This window comes from Engystomops pustulosus, chromosome 5 (assembly GCF_040894005.1).
Source record: "Engystomops pustulosus chromosome 5, aEngPut4.maternal, whole genome shotgun sequence".
Lineage (NCBI taxonomy): Eukaryota > Metazoa > Chordata > Amphibia > Anura > Leptodactylidae > Engystomops > Engystomops pustulosus.
In genome coordinates this window covers 179,698,148-179,719,143 of record NC_092415.1, presented here as the reverse complement: position 1 = coordinate 179,719,143, position 20,996 = coordinate 179,698,148, and the positions used below count along the sequence as shown (strand labels likewise).

At 41.5% G+C, this 20,996-nt stretch overlaps 1 protein-coding gene across 3 annotated transcripts in view; it reads right to left on the bottom strand.

Annotated features, from left to right (window-relative positions):
- Positions 1 to 3,578: 3,578 nt before the first annotated feature.
- RBM33 (RNA binding motif protein 33) overlaps positions 3,579 to 20,996 on the bottom strand; it is a 65,993-nt gene continuing 48,575 nt past the window's right edge. For 2 of the 3 annotated variants that reach the window (XM_072153948.1, XM_072153947.1), the window contains exons 16-19: positions 20,153 to 20,431; positions 19,876 to 20,064; positions 7,217 to 7,305; positions 3,579 to 4,854 (exon numbers count right to left, since the gene is read on the bottom strand). In XM_072153948.1, the coding sequence (XP_072010049.1) occupies positions 4,806 to 4,854; positions 7,217 to 7,305; positions 19,876 to 20,064; positions 20,153 to 20,431 (606 nt within the window). In that variant the 3' untranslated portion in view covers positions 3,579 to 4,805. Of the gene's footprint in view, positions 4,855 to 7,216; positions 7,306 to 10,189; positions 12,089 to 16,521; positions 16,560 to 19,875; positions 20,065 to 20,152; positions 20,432 to 20,996 lie in introns of those variants that run through there. The other variant, XM_072153949.1, reaches the window with a different exon arrangement.

Genomic DNA, 20,996 nt, shown 5'->3' with positions numbered 1-20,996 from the left:
GGAAGGATTGGACATGCTGAAAATCAACATAAAACACTTATTAGAAGGTAAAGTAAACCTCTGACTTATGGTGATCTTTGGACCAGTTCACACCTCTGATTTCAGGTCTTCAGTTATTTTGAACTAAAACCAGGAGTGGAGTAGCAGACAGGACAGGTTCAAATCTTCCCAGTGATTGTACAGAGATGAGGTCTAATGGAAAGACTTGTATCTGTCCTGTGTGTTTCTCCACTCCTGGTTTTGCTCAAAATTACAACTAAATCTGGCACGGAGGTGTGAACTGGACCAAAGATGTCCATACACATTACAGAGGTTCACTTCACCATCTCAGGGTGCCTTCAGACAGCTGTGTCCTCGCCTGGACTGGACGAGTACAGGGCCAGGAGGAGGAGATGGGAGCTCTTCACCCCTCCATAGGAAGATGAGCGGCCACACCACAAGTCTGCCAAAATTTTTAAAACTGACATGTGAACTGGGTCTTAACTGTAACAATTGGCAAGTGTGGCTATGGTTATACCGATAACTGCATAGTAATAATACCCCTACTATGTGCTCTGTCCTGGGTGCCCTCATCCATGTAGTAATATTTATTTATACAGCTAAGCCCGTAATGCAAGAACAAGAAATATGGCTGTAAATACATTTTTTAAAAAACACAGAAAAAAAAACCCCTTACCATGAGAAACTAACTATTACATTCCTAAAAGGGGAGGAGTTTTAAACTGTAACACATCATCACAAAAATTACCTGTCCCAATTTTCTTTAAAAAAAAAAAACGCTGAAAAGTGCAGTAAGAGTGGTTTTCTATAAAGTTATTAATAAAATATCTATACTTCGAACGAGTAAAGTAATGTTAGAGATTTTGGACAGCCTGGACTAAACAATCCCATATTTTTTTCCTGCCACACAAAACCTAAAAAACGCTCATCAAAAAGATATAGTCAACAGCAGAGCTTAGCTATACTGAAAATGGGTAAAAATTCTAAAAAATAAAAAAATTAAAAATCTCATACAAAACGATGGTATTTATTAAAATCGGGAATAACACTTGAAGGAACTAATCCAACTTTTGATGAGACCATTCCCTGCACGGAGAAGGAGCCAAAAAAAAAAAAAGACAATGGGAATGGGAGGATGAAAGGAAGCAAAAGCAACAACGCTGAGAAATACAAAAGTAATCCCAAAAACAAGCACAAACTAAAAAATTTAAAAAAAAAATGTTAATTTTGGGAACATCCAATAGCTCATTATCCAGACAGAATATAAATCAGATTGTTCTTTGGATTTATGATCACAGGTTCTCTGTTCTGTAGACAAAACTTCCTGACAAAGGTTCAGCATTTATTTCTGAGAAATAGGTTCTTGTGACTATAACAGTGCGACTATAGGGATCAGTACCATACGGGCCGGTGCCGTCACAGTCATGTCCTTACTGGATGATGCAGATAGAGATTACATTGCAACAGATGTACAAAATGGGAAAAGAAAATCTGACAAAAGAAACGAACAGGAGATGGAGGTATAAATGGGCGAATGAGCAAAAAGAAACAATAGAACATCATCAAAAAACTATTAAAAAACAGAAAATGAATCCTTGAAGGCTTTTACTTTTAACACCGTCATCTGCGTCATGAACAAATACACTAGTCTGGGTAAAACGAGTGACTTACTAATTATCTTTTTATAAAATTGAAGAAATATACAAGAAAACAAAAGAGAATTGAAGAGAAGGGGGAAGGGCGTCTCCGGAACGGAAGTCCAAGCGGGTAACATGGTAAAAGTCCTCCTCAGTATGTACAAAAACTTGTGGTTTACATTTGGGCTGAGTGCACAGTAAGATAACGCAGATAATGGTTGCTCTACATCCTCGCGGGGCATTTACAGTAACAGCATTTTGGGCCTAGAAGTAGAAAAAGACTAAATCATCAACGATAAGAAGGAGAATATGGAAGGTGCCAAAATATCACCTAGACTGCTGGGCACAACCCTTCGTGATGTAATGTGTGGTGTACCCCCCCCCCCCATCACCCTGGGGAATATACTGTCACACTGGAGTATTGGGGTATAAGATCTGCGTCACACATTGCCCCCTTCCATAATGAATGTGGTCACGTTGCTGGATTTGGGTAGGACTTCCTTCATCACCGCTATCATGACATTTGTGACCTTAAGGATATACCGAATATGTGATTCCTTACGGCTGCCTGGCTCTAGATTTTTTTGTAAAATTTGACTATAATCCAATCCTTAGCGATAGAATCCAAAGTTGTTAAAATAGGGGCATGACCAAAGAACCTGGAAAGCAACTTTAACTAAAATTTACAGAAACTCTTCTATATCGGCCATTTATATGTTCAATATGCCAATAGGTGCTGCAAGGTGATGTCCGCATTAAGTTCACACCTGGGTTCTGGATAGAACAGAAGACGCCTTTTTTCCCCCACTATTAATGCTGGATGTGAAACGGATGGTCCTTTGAGTGTACCGGACACGAAAGACCTTTCCATTCACCTGAAATCCCTGACGTAGGGGTGTATAAGATTACACAATTTTGAGCTGTTATTCTGTGCTGCTTAACTACTATTTTTTATACAGAGATCCAATTCCTAGGTAGAAATCTCCCCGAAGGACAATCCTTTAGCTGCTTGCGGTCACCACTATGAACAACTTCCTACACCGGTGCAGAGATCCTAATAGTGGTAGCTGCGAGCAGAGAGAATTCAGCACTTCTGTGCAGCAGATCTGGAGCTTCATCAACAAGATGTGTCATTAGATTTGTTATACAAATAAAAACCTATAATGAAGTAAATGAACAGATCTTACCCCCCTAGAACAGGCCAGAGCATACTCTTTGACCCCCACACGTTATGACCTTATGGCTTCTGCTCATTGTCTTCCAACATTTCTGTGTGATTACAGGTGGACCCACTGAACGTCCACAAACCCAGAAGGCAAGAACAAAACATCCTGCTATAAAAACTAAGATATTAATAAAGCCTGTATTGTGTGCATGATGGAGCCAAGGCTACGGCAAGATCTCTAAACCAAACATCTAAGAAGACAACTAACCAATCCAAATTTTATAGCGACATATTAAAATAACAGCTATTGTATTCTTAAAGCAGATAGAATGATGAAAACCCGTCCTCCTTATCTGAGCAGGCAATTCAGTGACTTGGGGGGTAAACACGGGGGGGGACATGCATCTCTTTGTGCTGTGAAGATCGGTATACGATATGCACTTGCATGTTATATATGAAGGATAATGGATGATGTAGAAGCCAAATAATCTGGAAAATGTAAGTTTCAGCCTAAATTGACTTCTAGATGAGAACACTAACCTCATCAGGGTGAGAGGGAGCAATATAACTCACATTTGGGTTTCTACTTTTCACGAGGCTCAATATTTTGGTTGGCATTAGTGGTGTAGTCAACCCACCTCAAGGCTTATACCTATGTACTTTATGTTATGGGTTAAGATGATACTAGGGTCTTCGAGAGAGAGATATATATTATATATATATATATATATATATATATATATATATATATATATATATATATATATATATATATATATATATATATATATATATACACATACACACGTCATACCCAATGTAGGAGATTGGGAACTAGTTTGTATTTAGACATTTTTACCCATAAATGACATGGAAAATAATTTTGGAGTATAGGTTCTACCAACTGTACAGTAAATATGACCTCTCCGCCCCCCTGATGCACATATTTTAGCAAATACTAATAAAATAATGAATCTTTAGATTGCACAGATCAATGATCAACTGGATGTTACCATGTAGGGGGTTGTGTATCCCTACACCGCCTGACATTGTCCAAACGCTGGCCGACAGCAGAAGATCGTGTAAGGGACACCCATCTTTGATGCAGCAAATGGTAATTTACACTGAATGATTAACTTTTTGCTAAATGTCAGGAGAAGGAAAGGTTCCTGCTATAGGGAACATCTCTAAATTAAAAGATAAATTGGATACCCTTCATCAATGGTGCTAAGGATGGAGCCATTGTTAGACAGAGAAGACCTTAAGACAATGGAATACATGTATCTACATGGGCAGAGAAGTGGCAAGATGACATCCGGTACCTTGGGTGGTTACATTATTCTCCTAAATTGGTGAGAATAAAATAGTAGAAATATAGAGAGGCCACTATTACTGCAGACTGGGGAAACCATGCAATACCAAGTGACGAAAACTATATTTCAACCAATCTACGTTATAGCCCAAGCGAGAGTAGACCTTATCCAGACAGCCGATATAAAAAGAAAAGTAAAACCTTCAAAATAAAGAAAATTATATACACTATGCTGTGACAACGTAAGATTTCACATTTTTAGGGCTACACTCGAGACTCAAGTGCATGTGATATGATAAAGGCTACATATATATATACAGTACTGACTTTTATCTAGGAGTTTATTACAGTGTAGTGAGTGTGGTGCGGATGTAAATGGGGTAACTGCTGCCCTGAGGAGAAGAGTAACCATTATCATGCCTTCATCTCTACAAATAACGTCTCTTGTGATGGCGTTTCTTTCTCACACGCCAAGTCTGAATGGATTCACACACACAGACAGCCTTACATGCAAGGGTCACAGAGCACAACATGTAGCACGAGTCTACTCAGTCTTATGGTTTCCCTCTAACAAGCCTCCTTCCAGTCTTATTCTTGAGTCAATACATCCAAGGCAGTATCGGAGACATTGCCTTCCCGGGAGTCTCTTTCCATCCGACTTGCAGTTCGTGTTGGTTGTAAACTACTTAGTTCATTCAGTAACCAGCGATACGTTGATGTGGGACAGGTCTACCATGTGCCTGAAATGGTTTAGAGGTGGTTAGTAGGTCACGGTTATGGACAGGTCACGATTATTCACAAGTTTAAAGTCATTTACTCTTTTCATGTCAAAATCAGCAACTTACTACATGCACATATCAGAGCCACACCAATCATTACTAGGCTCGCTGGTGTGAAAGCAGGCTTGGGCTCTGTTCACATTCCATTCGGTGTATACACCTGGAAGGCGTACTACACACATAACAAACCTAACCAGAGAGTCATAAATAAGGACACACAGAAATACAGGAATGTGCTGCAGCCTGTGTCTTCCTATAGATGGGCCACTAGATAAAAATTCTTCTGTATATGCTTGGCCGATTATTTTTTTTTTTTTTTTTACAAACTTTGTATAAATAAATAATCAGTGTTGCATGCAAATCAAACATTTTATTGAACAGCAAAAACCAGTGAACACACAACAAATAAAAGAAATGCAAGTTTATTTAAGAGGAAATCTACCTCCACAGTACAGTAAAATTAAGCTTAACATACTCACCTACACTCCTCTTAATCCTGATCCCAGCGCTGGTCTTCTTTAATTTTATAATGGCAGTTCTAACCCTCAAATACCTTGCGGCAGCTCAGGGTGAGCTAATGCCGGAGCATATCTTCATTAATTCCAGAAACCACAGATTCCTTTCTTAACATGTTATATACTTTATATTGCAAGCGTGCTTTGGCGCACCATGATATGGCTTGGCGCACCATGCGTGCGACCGTTCGTGCGCCTGATTAGGAAGTGGCGGAGAGCCGGTGACATCACTGAGCAATTTCGCGAGCGAAGCCGGCCGTGCAAAGTTGCACAGGCGCGAGTGAGCCTGAGTGCTTGGTGATGTCACCGGCTCTCCGCCACTTCCTAATCAGGCGCACAAATGGTCACGCAAATGGTGCGCCGGAGCACGCTTGCAATATAAAATATAAAACAGTTTAATAAAGGAATCGGCGATTTCTGGAATTAATGAAGATATGCTCCGGCACCAGCTCACCCTGAGCTGGTGCAAGGTATTTGAGGGTTAGAACTACTATTATAAAGTGGTAGGTTTCCTTTAACAATCCGGTATCGACTGCAAAAGAGACTTCTAAAAAGCAGGCAGGAGTGCGGGGAAGCATTGTCCGGCGCTGCGGGCTGCTTATTATTGACACCTCTTGCCACCTCCCTCTCCTATGTTGGGGAGGGAGGAAAAGTCATGCAGGACGTGTGAATAATTAGCAGCTCAGAGCACCGGACAACACATCCCTGGGCTCAGGACTGCTTTTAACAAGTATTTTTTTAAGGGAATCTCGGCGTGTCAAGACTAGCAAAGATAAGCACTGGGATCGAGATGAAGAGGAGCGTAGGGGAGTATGCTTAGCCTAATTTTATTGAACTGTAGGGGTAGATTTGTGTTAGTGCTTCACCCTCCCAAAAAGAGAATTTTATTCCCCATCTCTCTGGATTTTCTGAGATCCAGTTAAAGGAAATCTACAATCGCAATCCATCATGATAATACAGGGACGGCTACTCATAGATCCAGGCACCGTGACTGTGGTCATCTTACATTTGTTATTTATGGCCTCTTTCGAAATTCAACTTTTATAATTATGCTAATGAGAAAAGTTGATCTTATAAGGAAGGGGGCCATAGATAACAAATATGAGAAGATTACTTAAGTCACAGTGTCTGTATATATGAGTAAGTATCCCTGGTTTATCATGATGGATTAAGTTAAACCACTTACCCTGGGGTGCTCAGACTACGTCACCCGAGTGCCTCTGGCGAGCCTTGTATTTTAAATTATGCACTCACCTCTGTTGCGCTAAATGTCCAGGCCGGAGAGGATAAAAAATACTAGGCTCCCTGAGGCGCTCGGATGACGTAGCCTGAGGGTAATTAGCATAACTTTTATAACTCTATATTTCTACAATTGTGGCATATAGTGTTATAATAAGTCTTGGTGAGCATGGTTTAGGAAAAAAACTGATGGTCCTTTAATCTGAATGCTCTACATACATCTTCTAAATATTATTTAAAGGGAAACTCTGGTGATTTCCTACACAGACTTTTACAGTCGCCTTCCAGTCTACCACATTACTAGTGGTGCTTATGGATGACATACCATTAGAACTTGTCCAGGATTTATCCAGAGGAGATGGCCACTGGTCCCCAGGGCTGAAGTGGAAAGGAATTAAAAGGGATAATTTGTCTTAATTTTCATAAAACCATTTTAGAAGAGGGCTCTAAAAAGAATACTTAAAATCTGGTTACCAGAGTTTCTCTTTAATGATCGTTCTGTAAAAGTCACAATCACCGATGGTGAAAAAGAAGAGGAAAAACTTGATTTATAATGGAATATAATCTACCTGTGGAACCTCTGCTGAAACTGAGAAGCGTGGTGAGGATGCTCAAACGTCGCTATGGCTTTTCTTTGATGGGGTAACATCTGCAGATTCTGAAAGACAGAAGGTAGAAGACCATGAGGAGACGCCTGTATGGGAATCGACATCAGATTCTCTGTAGAAGAGAAACCAGATCACATTTCAGTTTGCTGTAAGATAGAACCAAGGAAACAAATAAAATTTTAAATCAAACAAGCCCCTAACCCTATGGCACATACCTGAACTATTCGGGTTCCATCAGACCCTTTTTCTCATTATGGTTGGTGGCTGTATAGTTGTACATGCCACCTCTGTCCTGTATCTGGCACACATGGCGGTGGTGGGCACTGCAGTCATAATACAAGGCACGGAGCCTGGTAGGGAAGTATCACTGGTATCCCAGGCCAAAACTTCATCTGTCATATTACATTATAATATCCAGGATGTGAGGCTGACTGTAACTAGGCCCGCTGGAGGGTCTGTGGTTAAGACGTACTAGTTAAACCGGTTTAATTCTAAATATGGTCACGTGATGTGGTCATACACCTGGTGACTTGACAGAGCCGAAAAGTATTTTCATACAAAATAATTATAGAAAATAATCTACTAGCTGTCCATTTGCAGGATTAAATGCAAGTTCCAGAACCAAACTGGGTTTGTAAAAAAATTATGCAGGACACCTATATGAAAGTCTCATCAGGAAGGCATTCGGCTGAAGTAATATTGTGTAGGCTGTCGGGGGATTGGGCCACATGCACATGACTTTACCGAGGTCACAATGTGGCAAGTGCCCATCAGCACCAAGCTAGACGACTCCTATATTTGGACGGATTTCTTGCAATCTGACTCAGCTTTGTATGGATAGGGGCCCCACCACCTATCACTTCTGCACCCGGCTGTGAGCTATGCTGGGCTCTGGTGAGCCATGTGAATGGAAACCCTATAGAGTACCTTATAGAAGACTGCAAATGTATCTCAATTATTCTACTACTGGTGTGTTGCACCTTTCCTCAAAAAAAATGACTTTATTCCCCCTCAGGTCTGACAACAACCAAGTCAAGGAGATGAGAAAGCATGCGCGCGCACACACGGCGTGATGTCAGGTGGCAACACGTTGCGTCAGTGTATGCGGGCGGGCGAATATAGATGTGCCTCCGTCAGCACTGCATGAGCTGAGCAGAGATCGAGGGTAAGCACCGGCAGTGTGAGTAGTTGCTGCATTCTTTAACCTAGGCTTATACTCGAGTCATGAAGTTCTCCCAGTTTTTTGTGGAGAAAATTAGTTACCTCGGCTTATACTCGAGTATATATGGTATATTGCCGCCTTGGAATTAATTGTAACTCCCTTAAGGACACAATCTTTTTTATTTTTTGAGTTTCCATTTTTTTGCTCCCTGCCTTTGCGCCATTTTCTTGTGGGCTGTTTTTCCAGCTTTCACTCTGCTCTTCAAATGACACCTCCTCTTTATTCTTTGTATAGGTTTCATTATGCCTTCTACATTTTTTAAATTAAAACCTTTTGTAAAAAAAAAAAATTCCATGCCATATTAGGGCGCCAATAACTTTTTTTATACTTCAGAGTACAGACTTGTGTGAGGAGTCTTTTTTCGAGGGGCTTGATGAGGTTTTCATTGCTACCATTTTGGGGACTGTACAGTCTTTTGATCACTTTGAATTAAAGAACTTGCACATTGCAAAATGGCAATAAAGTGGCGTTTTAGACACTTGCATGCTATTTTTACAGTTTTTACTGCCAGGAAAAAAAAATTTCTGATTTTGATAAATCTTGTAGGGCCTGCTCCTCCCCTCAGGCCCTGCACCAGGCATTGTTCAAAGAATTAGCTTTGACGGGAGTGTTCCTATAAACCTTATAAAAGGATGCAAGTGTGCATGAGGTGATCAGTCTGAAAATTATGAAAAACCTTTGTGAATTAACAAATGACTGATACAGTCAGGCTGATTTGCATATTTTGTTTCTTTTTAAACGAGGGCTTAGGAAGCTAAACTAAATGTGGATCCTGCAGTGTACTTTGTTTACAATCCTTCATCCTGGTGGTAGATTTTCTTTTAGTATAAATATAGGTAACGAAACTTCTCTGACACTTAGACCCATTATCCAAGAGCGAGTTTGATGCGTCCAACCCACATGTATTTGCTGTACTGAAATGCTGAGTGCGGACATTTCTAGGAAGCTCATGATGTGTAGTTGAATATTAAAATTTGCTTGTGGTTAAAAGGCCTAAAGGGTGCAACCACACGTTCAGTTTTTCAGATGCAGGTTTTGATGCCCAAACCAGGAGTGGGGTAAAAGTAGGAGGAGGAAGAGGACCACCTTTCAATTATTTGTCTCAACCCATTATGATTCACACCTGCTTTTGGATTCAAAAACTGCATCTGAAATCCTAAGGGTGATGCCACACATGCCGTTTTGAACCCGTTTTTGGTCCGTTTTTAAGCAGTCCGTCCAAAAATACATGCATTTTTTGAAACGCATCCGTTTTTGACAGTACTGGTCTAAACTGGTCAAAAACGGCTTTTTGACGGACTGCTTAAAAACAGAGCAAAACGGGTTCAAAACTCCATGTGTGGACGCACCCTTAGTCTCTCTAATGACAGATGGGCAGATGACAGTAAAGGATGTAAAGAGTTGGGGCTGGGGAAGGGGGGGGGGATGTCTAACTCATTTGGGGCTCAGCAGTAAGAACTTCTACAGATATGATTAGAGATTGGTTTGATATAAAAGGAGGGCATAGAGCTGTAAGCTATTCCTCCCTACACTCTCATATACCTGCACCTGTTCAGCAAAGACATAAATGGGCTTATAATCACTAAAATTCCCAAATTATTGCAAATTAAAGCAGCATTGTGTAAGATTTCAAAACATCCCAGCGATAAGAGGACACAATAATATACTACTAGTAATGACGTACACCATAGGTTTACTCTTAACTCTCATTTATTACAAAATCTTAAACTTTACAAATCTGTAAGGTGAAAATAAATTCCTCAAGTTTATATTACAGGTAAAGTTTACAATACAACATAAAAAGCCGGCTCTTAACAACAAAAAAAGAAATGGTAACAAACTAGTCTTAAGACAAACAAAAGTTATCATAGACAATAGAAAAACAAAACAAGACTTGCAGGTAGTTTACCTAGTTTGAAAACTTAAATATTTGGACACCTACTGGTCCATATTTTGGATTCCTGAGTGCACTGGTCAGAATATAACAATGTATATACTGTATATACTGCCCTCTGCTATTCTTGTATTGTGTCTACTTGCTGCAGCACAACGGATAGCAGTTGATATAAGTAATAAGATCCTAAGAGAAGCAAGAAACTTTATTTACTCAAATTTGTTACATTTCTGAATTTTAGAGGATGGCAATCCAGGAAGCCTGGGGCCCGGGAATCATACAGCAATTCTACTGAACTTAAAGGGAGTCTACCAGCTCTACCAAGTGTTACAATTTGCTAATGTGTTAGAAAATGTGATTTTCAACATATTTTCATCCTTTCAATTTCCAAGATTTACCCATTTTAATCCATATGCTAATGAGGCAGTTTGCGCACCCAGTGCACCAAAATCAATTCCATCCTCTTCCAGGGTCACCCTGGAAGAAAAATTTGACTAGGTAGGAATGACAGTGCTCCGGGTGCAGAGGACACATCCTGGGTAGATAAAAACTTCCTCATTAGCATACGGATTAAAATGGGAATTTCTCAGAAATGGCAGCATGCACGGAAATAATAAAGGTATGTTGGAAATCATAATGTGCGTCTCTACAACATGCTGCCAGCAGATTATATAGTTAGGGAGGTGGTAGACTCCACCTCAAGGACATTTACAGGAGGGAATTAAAAGGGAACTAAGCCACTCACAGATATTTACAGACTCTGTACATGGCCGCAACAAAAAGTCCATATTCCCACTAGAATGAAGCCAGAGCAGATTCCTTTAAGATATGCGTCCTGGTTGTTTTGCGGGGGTCAGCGAGCAGAAGTGCGTGCTGGGAAAATATCCCCCACCTCTCTAACACCTCAAAGGTCTATGGCTTCTTTGATTTGTCCTGAATATCTAACGACACAACTTTTAAGGGGTTGTCCAAGAGTAAGAAAAAAAATGAGGAGGCTGGGGAAGGGCTGTATATATTAAAAAAAAAAAAAAATTGTACTTCGCTCGTCCACCACTCCCTGTGTTTGTTTACACGGGCACATAAGCTCCCGGCTGCCGTCCCAGTGCTTCTGTGAGCTTCCATGCCCCTGTAAACAAGCAGGCGCAAGGGCACAGAGGGACAGGTAGGGGACATCGAGAACGCCGGACGAGGAAAGTACAAGTTTATTTATTTTTTTACACAGCCCTAATTTTCCTTACTTTCAGAAAACTCCTTTAAAGTGGTAAAAATAAAACTTTTCATGGCCATGGCTATAACAGTCATGTACCTGCCTAGAGGAATAAGTGTAAGTAGTGCACAATTTAGGTAATTTTTTTAATGACTTTTCTGTAAAGAGTAGTTAGGGACGTCATACACCAATGTATTATTCAGGCCTGGACTCAGTGATATGGTCTCTGCATATTACGGGGCAGAATACTAATATTGCCCTTGCCAATAGTGAATGGCTGATGGCATTGAACAATGAATTATACAGAACTGAGAAGCAACTAATGAGTTCACAACATTGAGAACAGAACATACGAGGCAGAATAACGAGAATACGGGCACGGTGGCATAGCCATAGTACTTCTCCTTGGTAACGTTTTACTAGTAACTTATCCTCACAATAACATTGGCCTTACAGTTGCGCGTCTGAACTAAGTCACTGCAGTCTCGATACGTAGGAAATTCATCACGCCTGTTACAAAAACACAATGTTGCAGCCATCGCGTTAGGTAAAGCGGAAGGAAATGTAGTGAGCAGAACATGTCCGTGATCCCTTAATAGCGGAGACTGAATATATAACTGTTTACAACTTAACTCCACTAAAAAACACAGAAAATACAGAAAATACAGGTGCCAGAGCATAGTATGCGGATCGGCTCCCGTGTTATAGTAAGACGGGGCCCAAGGTTATGGGAGAAGGGGGCGCTTGAGATGCCATGGGGAATACTAGCAATGCCAACTGCAGAGTACAGTCGTTGTATACATTCACACAGCGGTATGCCCGCCGTGCGGGCATACCGCCGTGTGCTGGAGAGGAGGAGGAGGCAGCCCCTCCTCTCTCCATAGAGAATAGCGGCGCACGGCCGCACACACGCCAAAAGATAGAGCATGCTCTATCTTTTTGCGGTGTGCGGGCCGGATCGGTGCCACATCGGCGCCGCGCCGCTATTGCCGTCTATGGGGACGTACATGCGGCCGCAAATTTGCGGCCGCATGTACGTCCCCGCAGACGGCCATGTGAATGTGCCCTTACATGTGGAATACCAGTGTTGGGCTGGTCAGGACGATAGTGGGGGACCTCTGTAATGGATATAATATACAGAACCCCCTCCATCTGGCTGCGCGGTTCTTCCAGTGCCAACGTTTTTAGGGTCGGTGAGCAACCAGTTTTGAAAGTCAGCGGACAAGCTTCAGCCAATGAGTTCGGCCCATTGGTCCGAGAAGGCTCTACTCATTGGCTGAAGCAGGTGCCATTACCCCTTCCAGATGGATCCAGGCTTGAATACCTGATCTATCAGAGGAACACAGCAACTGGGAGTCGGAGCAGGGTTACTATGCCCCTAGGGATTCTCACACTCATTCCTGCTAATTCCCGTTAACTGAATGGTATTTGTATTGCAGAGTAATAGCAAGTAAGGTTTGTAAATTCTTTCAGCCGCTAATTCCCTGAAATTGTCAGATGTCAAGTATCAGTAAATAGAATCGGGGGGAGATGTGTTATTGTCACAGTGTAAGTGACACATTGCCATGAGGAGAAGAAGCGCATAGCATTTGGGGTACAGGTTAGCACAACTATTATATAAGGAGACCCTTCAGATATTTGTTTCTTAAATGTAGCTCATTATCTCAAAATATCAGAAAAAAGGGATTTTGGTCTAGCAAATGCTACATCTATACCATAACAAGGATTTCAGACACTGGAAGACAAGGGCCACGTCAACAAGGAGCGGAGATGAAGATCTGAGAATCTGGGTAAAGCAGACAGTACAATCATGATGTGAGGTCACAGCAAGCACTGATGGAGGACTTATGGGAGGACTTTTAGACTATGAGTGGAGTTAAGCTGCAAACAGTCAATGGCAAATGTGAAGACAAAAAAAAAACCCTGCAAAAAGTAACACAGAACACAGCGCTGTATGGGTATTCCAGTCTTGTAAAATGAGAACATATCGCTAGGATATAGCATTGTTTTAGAATTGGTGGGGTCTCATTTTTGGCAGAAAATACAGGGGTTGTGGCACTGGTATATCACCATGCTCCCTTCTAGCCATTGGTTCAAAAGTTAATACATGACCCCATGTATTTTTATGGGCTCATACACACAGCAGTGGTTTCTGCGCGCCACAAAACGCCAACAGGCCCTATTCTTGGATGCGATTTCGACTGAGGTGGTTTTGGCTCGTGTTCACCAGACAGAGGGTCCTTTCGGTCAAGTATTTTGTTTTATCCTTTATGGCAACAAGTGAGCCTAGCGATATGTTATCACTGGAAAAATGGGAATACCCCTTTCAAAAGAACCAAATTAACTAGAGACGAGCGGACACAAACATTAGGTTCGGCATCTTCCGTTTGGTAGCTGCGCAGAACTCGTACATGTTGCTTGACGCAGGAGAGACAATCAGGCGGCTTCATGCCCCTTCCAGGTGGACACAACTGACCAATCTCAGCATTGCGGGGGTTGGGGTAAAACTGAACATCAAGCAACATGTCCAGGTTACACCAAGCTGCTGAATGGAAACCGCCAAACCTAAAGTTTGGATCAACTCATCTCAAAAAAGAAACAACAAAAAAAAAAAAACAGTTGTTTCATAGTGCCCCAAGGTGACAGAAATAAAAGGAAAAAGATGAATAACAAAAATTCCATTGTCAGAAAAGATGTTGCTTCAGACACCTCACAGAAAATAAAGACTGTAGCCTGGTATCAGTTATGGTGAAGAGTATTGAAGGGAGTTTATATGCTTTAAGAACTTTTTTCCCCCCACAGAAAATTTGCATAGTTCCCAACTATCACACCCTTGATTCAACACCCATCTGCGTTAGACTAAAAAGCTTGAAGGGAACCTGTCAGCAGGAATGTGATTTTTAGCTGGCAACAGGTTCCAGTAGTCTATGACGATTTTAAAAATGCCTTTGTCAGCATTCTGAATCATTTTAGTAGTTCACATTACCTGGTACTCTGCCCGCAGCCTGTGTCTCAGTCTCCTCTCCTCCACACTCATGCAGCTCCCGTCATGTGCATTGAGGGGGATGGTGGGGAGGAGAGGAAGAATACATGAGGAGATACAGGCACACACAGGCTGCAGCTGCAAAGTTTTCTAGCCAGAGCTTCTCATACGGGTGTAAACAGAGAATTCTCGGGCGAGAATACCCATCGCTGGTTTTGTCCAGTCCCGACAATAGAAGAGACTGGGCCGAGTGGCAGAAATGAGACCTGCTCTGAGCTTTCCAGCTGGGGCAAAGGGCTCATACACATGGAAACAACAACTGTATGTCTGAGCTTATAGAAATACATGTGTTATACCTTGTATCATAGAGAACACAGGCAAATTCCATGTTCAAGTGCAGGGAACCCTACAGTGTGACAAATGTGGAAGGTTTGGGAAATATTCAATTAATAACCTTACACCAATAGGCCCAGACATGAGAGTTCAATGAAGTATGTGTGTGATTTCTTTGAATGGGGCTTTCCAAACTAGAATATTTTTATAATCCATCCGTATGTCAGGTCACTGCATGAGACTGTGAGGGGCTAACACTGATCTAGTATGCATTATTTTTAAATAAGGAAATATTACTGCAATTAAGCTCAAAAAAGTGTACAAAAAAGTGCACATTGGAGTAAAAAAATAATATAATATTATCAATTTAAAAATAATAATTTGGTTTTGGGCTAGAAAACCAAATTTAAATTATTGAAGGGAATTGTGCTTCATTTCTAGATGCAAGTGAACTTTCATGTCCGTCCTTTCACAGGCTCTGTGATGTCAGTGTAATAATGGAGTGGAATTAAAAGCCCAAGATATGAGGTCAATATCCCAAGAGCAAACAGTATTTTGTAGGCACAGCACTCAAGTAAAGGGCTAGTGCTCTGGATACACTGGGGGGAGTTCACGGGACCAGCTGTGGCCAATCCATGGTCTCCTTGTGACATGCTGTGATTGGATGAGGCCATGTATCGGATGAAGCAGGTCTTAGGACCCCCCCAGGACAGGTGCTGAAGACTGGAAATGACTCTGCGACACAGGAACCAGAGCAGATTAAGTACTGGTACATTTTCCCATCCCAAGGGATTTCTTGAAAACGTCTTTAAAAGGACATCTACCATGAGGATGAAGGATTGTAAACCAAGCACACTGACATACTTGTACGCGCTCCCTCTGGCAGCATCTGCTGTTCCATTTGCTCCTTATAATTATATTAAAATCATGCAAATGAGCCTTATGCTTTAATGGAGCCCCTAAGGCTCATTTGCATAATAATTAAAGCCTTATATTCTTAAAAACCAAGGCAAGTTTAAAAGAAAAGTGGATCCAGACAGAGGGGGCACACACCAGTATGTCAGTGTTATTGGTTTACCATCCTTCATCCTGGTGGTAGATTTACTTTAAATGAAATTCAGCATTATATATTAAAGGGACACTAAATCCAGAAACCATGGTACAAGTGAGATTGTTTGAGCAGTACAGGCCCAGCACATCCATCATCGCTACTGAACTAGGACTAAAGGATAATAAAGAGATATCAGACAGGTGAGTGAAATTATAGTGTAAGTCATTCTATTTAGCTAGTTACATATTTTAGTGTCACTTTAATATGAGAGCCAACGCCGGAGTCTAGACCCTTGGTCACCTTTGTGTAGCCACTTTCTTATGACACTAGACCTTTACAGGCCACTGCCATCCTAGTCACGTATATGTAAAAAAAAAAAATTGCAGTATTTTATTCATTATTTTACAATAATAATATTTTTCAGTAGAGCTGAAACATGATTTAACTTTACATGTAAACTTTAGAGGAGTCATAGACTGCCTACAAATAAGTCACCAGGGGTCTAGACTTTGCAGTGCAATATATATGATATATAGATATACAATAATTGATTTAGCCGCAATGTATAAAACTTACTGTAGTATAATTTGTCTTTGTGGTTCCAAAAACACGTGCTGAGGAAGTACATAGATGTAATTACAGGCCATATCCAGAACACAAACATACAGAGAAGGGGGAAGGGGGGGGGGGGAGGGAGACACACCCTACACAACTACTCAATGATGGGGGTCCCTACAGCACACAGGTAACGATCACTCATTCACTGACTTCGAAAGGCGAGTTGTGCGCCATTTATCATTGGCCAACAAACATTATGAAGTCACCAGAATTCATATGGGAGCTGGGAAATGCAGGAAAGGGAGCAGCACAAGATCCCAAGTCTCCCTTTTAAAACACACAATCCGCAATTCAGTGTTTAAGTATAAAGTCAGGACACTGCTTTAATTGTAGTTCACCAAATCAGCTCAATTGAGAAAACTACTGCCGGATCATAAACTGTGCCCATATGGTATAACCAGAGACCGCTGACATCTAAACATAGCCACTGGGTTGTGCTATAGCTCCACAGGAAGGTATACAACATAAGTGACAAGATGTACATAGTATAACAAAGGCTCAATGACCACAGTAACATCTCAGGTACATATTGAAGGGCCTTTATGATTTCCTTTGGCTTCATAATGATTTATGAAACTTCTAATGATAGAAACATTGAGAATCAAGTCCTTAAACTTATCTTTCTCATACAGACTGAGACATTGGAGAAAAGATAAGAGGCATGATTTGATTTATGAAGGCACCAAATTTGGAAAGTTTCACTGGTCACATTCATTGGATGTAGATCGAATGAGATTTTTCATCCTTAACTATTCCTTGATGTCAGGGAAATAAGGATCAGTCCGGTTTCAACCAATGCTTATATTCCTGGGAAGGAGCTGCTAAGAGAGACTTTCAGAGGCTCAAAGGGTTTGACCAGAGTAAGTATAAAAGGGGCACAAATATTGTACATGTCTCAATTTTTCGGAGTAGTTATGGGTCTTATGAATCCCAGGGCCGCCCAGCTTTAGAATCCTTGTGACGTCCTGTTCACAGCACCCTTCACGCAGGTGTAGGGAGGGGTGCAGAGATTACTGTATACAGTAATGACTAAAAAGGCTCCCTACATCCATCAGAGGACAGCAGGACATCACAGGAAGAGATTTACCTAGGTAAGTATAATATGGGTGACTATTAGGGTCTTATCCTGGTAAAGTTTTGTAAAAATACCCAACCCCTTTGATCCCTTCTACTCCTTGGGCCCTGTACACGGGGTGTCTGGATACGCGTCAGCAGACCAAAGAACAAGGTTTGTCTGACTGCCATTCAATACGTATGGCCAGCAAAGCAATCAACCAACATAACAAGATGAAATCATGCTATGCATATATAGATTTTCAGAGAAGTGTCCTTTCAAAAACTAAATCCACAAAGCAACTATTCCTTCCGACTACAGCGAGCATTGCATGTGTGTTTTAATGGACTTGTGTGCCAATGGAACAACTGTTTGGAACGTTAAAGGGAACCGGTCAGCATAAATTGACCCAATAAACCACTACCAGTATGTCATCAAGCATCTGAACACCCTCCAGACCATGTCTATTTCATGGCCCAGTGCGGTGGCATCGTCCAGAAAATCAACTTGTGAAGTGATGTAATGTAATTTAGTTGTATAAAATCAAGGAGGAGGGAAGTTAAACACTGAAATCAAGCTCTCCTCACTTCAGAATGCCCCCTTCACTGTAATTGATGGTCCAACATCCAGACCCATCACTAACCAGATCTCCTTCATTCTGCGGTGAAGAGAACTTGACTTCAATGATGAAATCTATTACTCCATGACTTTATACAACCAATTTACATCTCACATCAAAGTTGATTTACTGAATGATGCCACAGCACTGGAGCATGAAAGAAACAATCTCTGGAAGGTGTTAATCTGCTTAACACAATACTGGTAGTGGTTAATTAGGTGAATTTCTGATGACAGGTTCTCTTTAAAAGCCAAAATTCAGTGGTCACAGACCATAGAGGACTAACAAGATATTCTATACCACTATTCCCTATGTGAAGTTTAGTGATCTTAGTGCATGCATCTCTATAGGGACCCTGTATTCCACATTCTATACTTTTGTTAACTGGAAATTTGGATTTTTATTCCAAACACCATTTCCCAAATATGGCGACAGTATTACAGCCCTGATCCTAGCAGACCTAAAGTTCTAGCTTGACACCTTGAAGGTAAATGATGTCCATAGTGGAGAATAGTCAGCCCGCAGGTAAGGATGATGTGAACGGTTTGTCTTTAGGAGATTGTATCTGTATTCCCTGCCTCCAACTTTTCAGCATTAAAATGCTGTACAGATGAATCACTGCATTTCACAAGTACTATAATAATTATTGGTAGAGGAATTAGTTCTCCTATGAGGTTTTATCTTTCATTTGGTTTATTTTTTAAATTAGACAAATGGAAGTTTAATTTCTAATTCTAGATAAGTTCTGTTTGCGTGACTTGCATTGCAAAGCCAACAGTGTTGCGTTTAGCCTCATTACACGTTTCATCCAGATAGCGTGCTGTAAAGTCAATGTAAACACAACAATAAAGAAATGTAAATGCCGCCTTTGTGTGACCTACATTTTTGACCTACATGTCGCTACAAGATTAAATCATGAAACCTGCCCTAACAAAAGATCAAGTAAGGCCTTGTTTACACCTCAGTAAGGCTGCATTCACAAGTTGCGTTCGTGTTAACGAAGCTGTAGATCTTCCGTTATTTCCATTCAGATGAATGTTTTAATACGGCCTTGCGCTACCCATACTGTAACGTTACAGTACGGAGCAGCACAAAGCTATATTCACTTTAATGGGCAATAAGACCATCCACTTGAATGACTATGTTGCCCACCGCACTGTACCATGGGCGGAAAAAAAAAAAAAAAAAGAGCATGCTCTATCCTCCGCAGTACAAACAGCCTGGCTGCATGGCCCCCTAGCATGGCCTGACAGCATGCTACGCCTGGGTGTCCACCTTGGCGCAGCATACGTTTGTCTGAAAGGAGCCTTATTGTGAGTCAAAATCAAGTGAGGTCGAACACACAGAACCAGTGCAAGTCTTTCCATTATACTTTACTTCTGTATAAATGCTGGAAAACACTTATACCTGTTCTGTGTGCTGAACCAAAACAAGACCTAGTGGAAATGTGAATTGGCCTTAAATTGTTTCATACAAAATGACCACTCGTTAAATAATCCAGACACAACAAGTGATGTGGACTGTAGCTTAAGTGCCTGCACATTGTGATCTTAAGCATCAACTAATAAGAACCAAAAGCTTAAATGCTGCAGAGTCAGATGTTTCTAGCAGACAAAGGCTAGCTCCGAGGGTGACCTACCTGAATCGGTCCTACCGACATCAGCAAATTTCTTAATTGTTGATCGGAGGTTGATGAAGAAAGCCCTTCAACTGACACGACACAGGGCTGAGGCTTGCACTCCACTACACGAAGGTTCTGTTTATTTGGCATCAGGCGTCCTCGGCCCATCTGTCCACCTACACCTCTGCCTCTGCCTCGCATAATGACCTGCCAACGCCACAAGGGATAGAGTTAGTCTTCTCACAATCCTTAAAATGAAGACGCACAGAACATTACATTCTCAGCCGCTCTATACCTTATTAGGGGGGTGCTGTCCATGCATGCTGTTTAGCACATGAGGGGACGTAGGTTCTAATCGTGCAGACAGTGGCCGTGCTTGGACTTGATATGGCTGCTGAAATTGCTGGTTCTGTAGCTGCTGGACACTTCCCTTGCCCAGTGTCACTTTCCTCACAGGTCCCGTTCTCTGAGGAACCCGCTGCGGGTACTGCAGCCTCTGCTGCGGGTGCACCCTGGGCTGCGATAGCTGCACTTGTGGGCTGCCTTCTGAAGCCTGCACCGATATGTTGTCACCCTAGTATTAAATAAAATATAGAGAGATTAATATATTTCATAAAGCAGAAATAAACCAAGAACATAAGGAGGCTTTTGCAGGACTAAATGGACAAGGCGTTACACTAAAACATCAAAGGGAATGTCCAATAATAAAATGAATGTGTAAGTTGTGAAGGGATTTAACAAAGTTTGTTGGTTTTCCAACAATCAGATTGTTTGGAGTCAAATCACTCAGATTTCCGGCACTCTCATTCCCAGTGCACCAGAGATAGGGCACTGTGCTCAGCAATTTCCAACCTTCTCATAGCATGCCACTTCTAATTGGCAAGATCTCGTACTGTACTTGTGGTCGGCGGAGGTCCAGCACTCAGACCCCCACCAATCAGATTGTAAGCCTCTCTCTCTTATGGCATTTTCTATTCCAAAGCTGCTCGTCAAAAATATTCCTCAGCAGCTATGTAATGGGCGGAGTCTAGCGTCTTCCTGCATCAGCCTTGAAGCTGAATCGACTATATCCTGCCTATAGATCCCATGAGGTAACTTTGCAGCAAATCCAATGAGACTCCAAGAACTAAATCCACTGA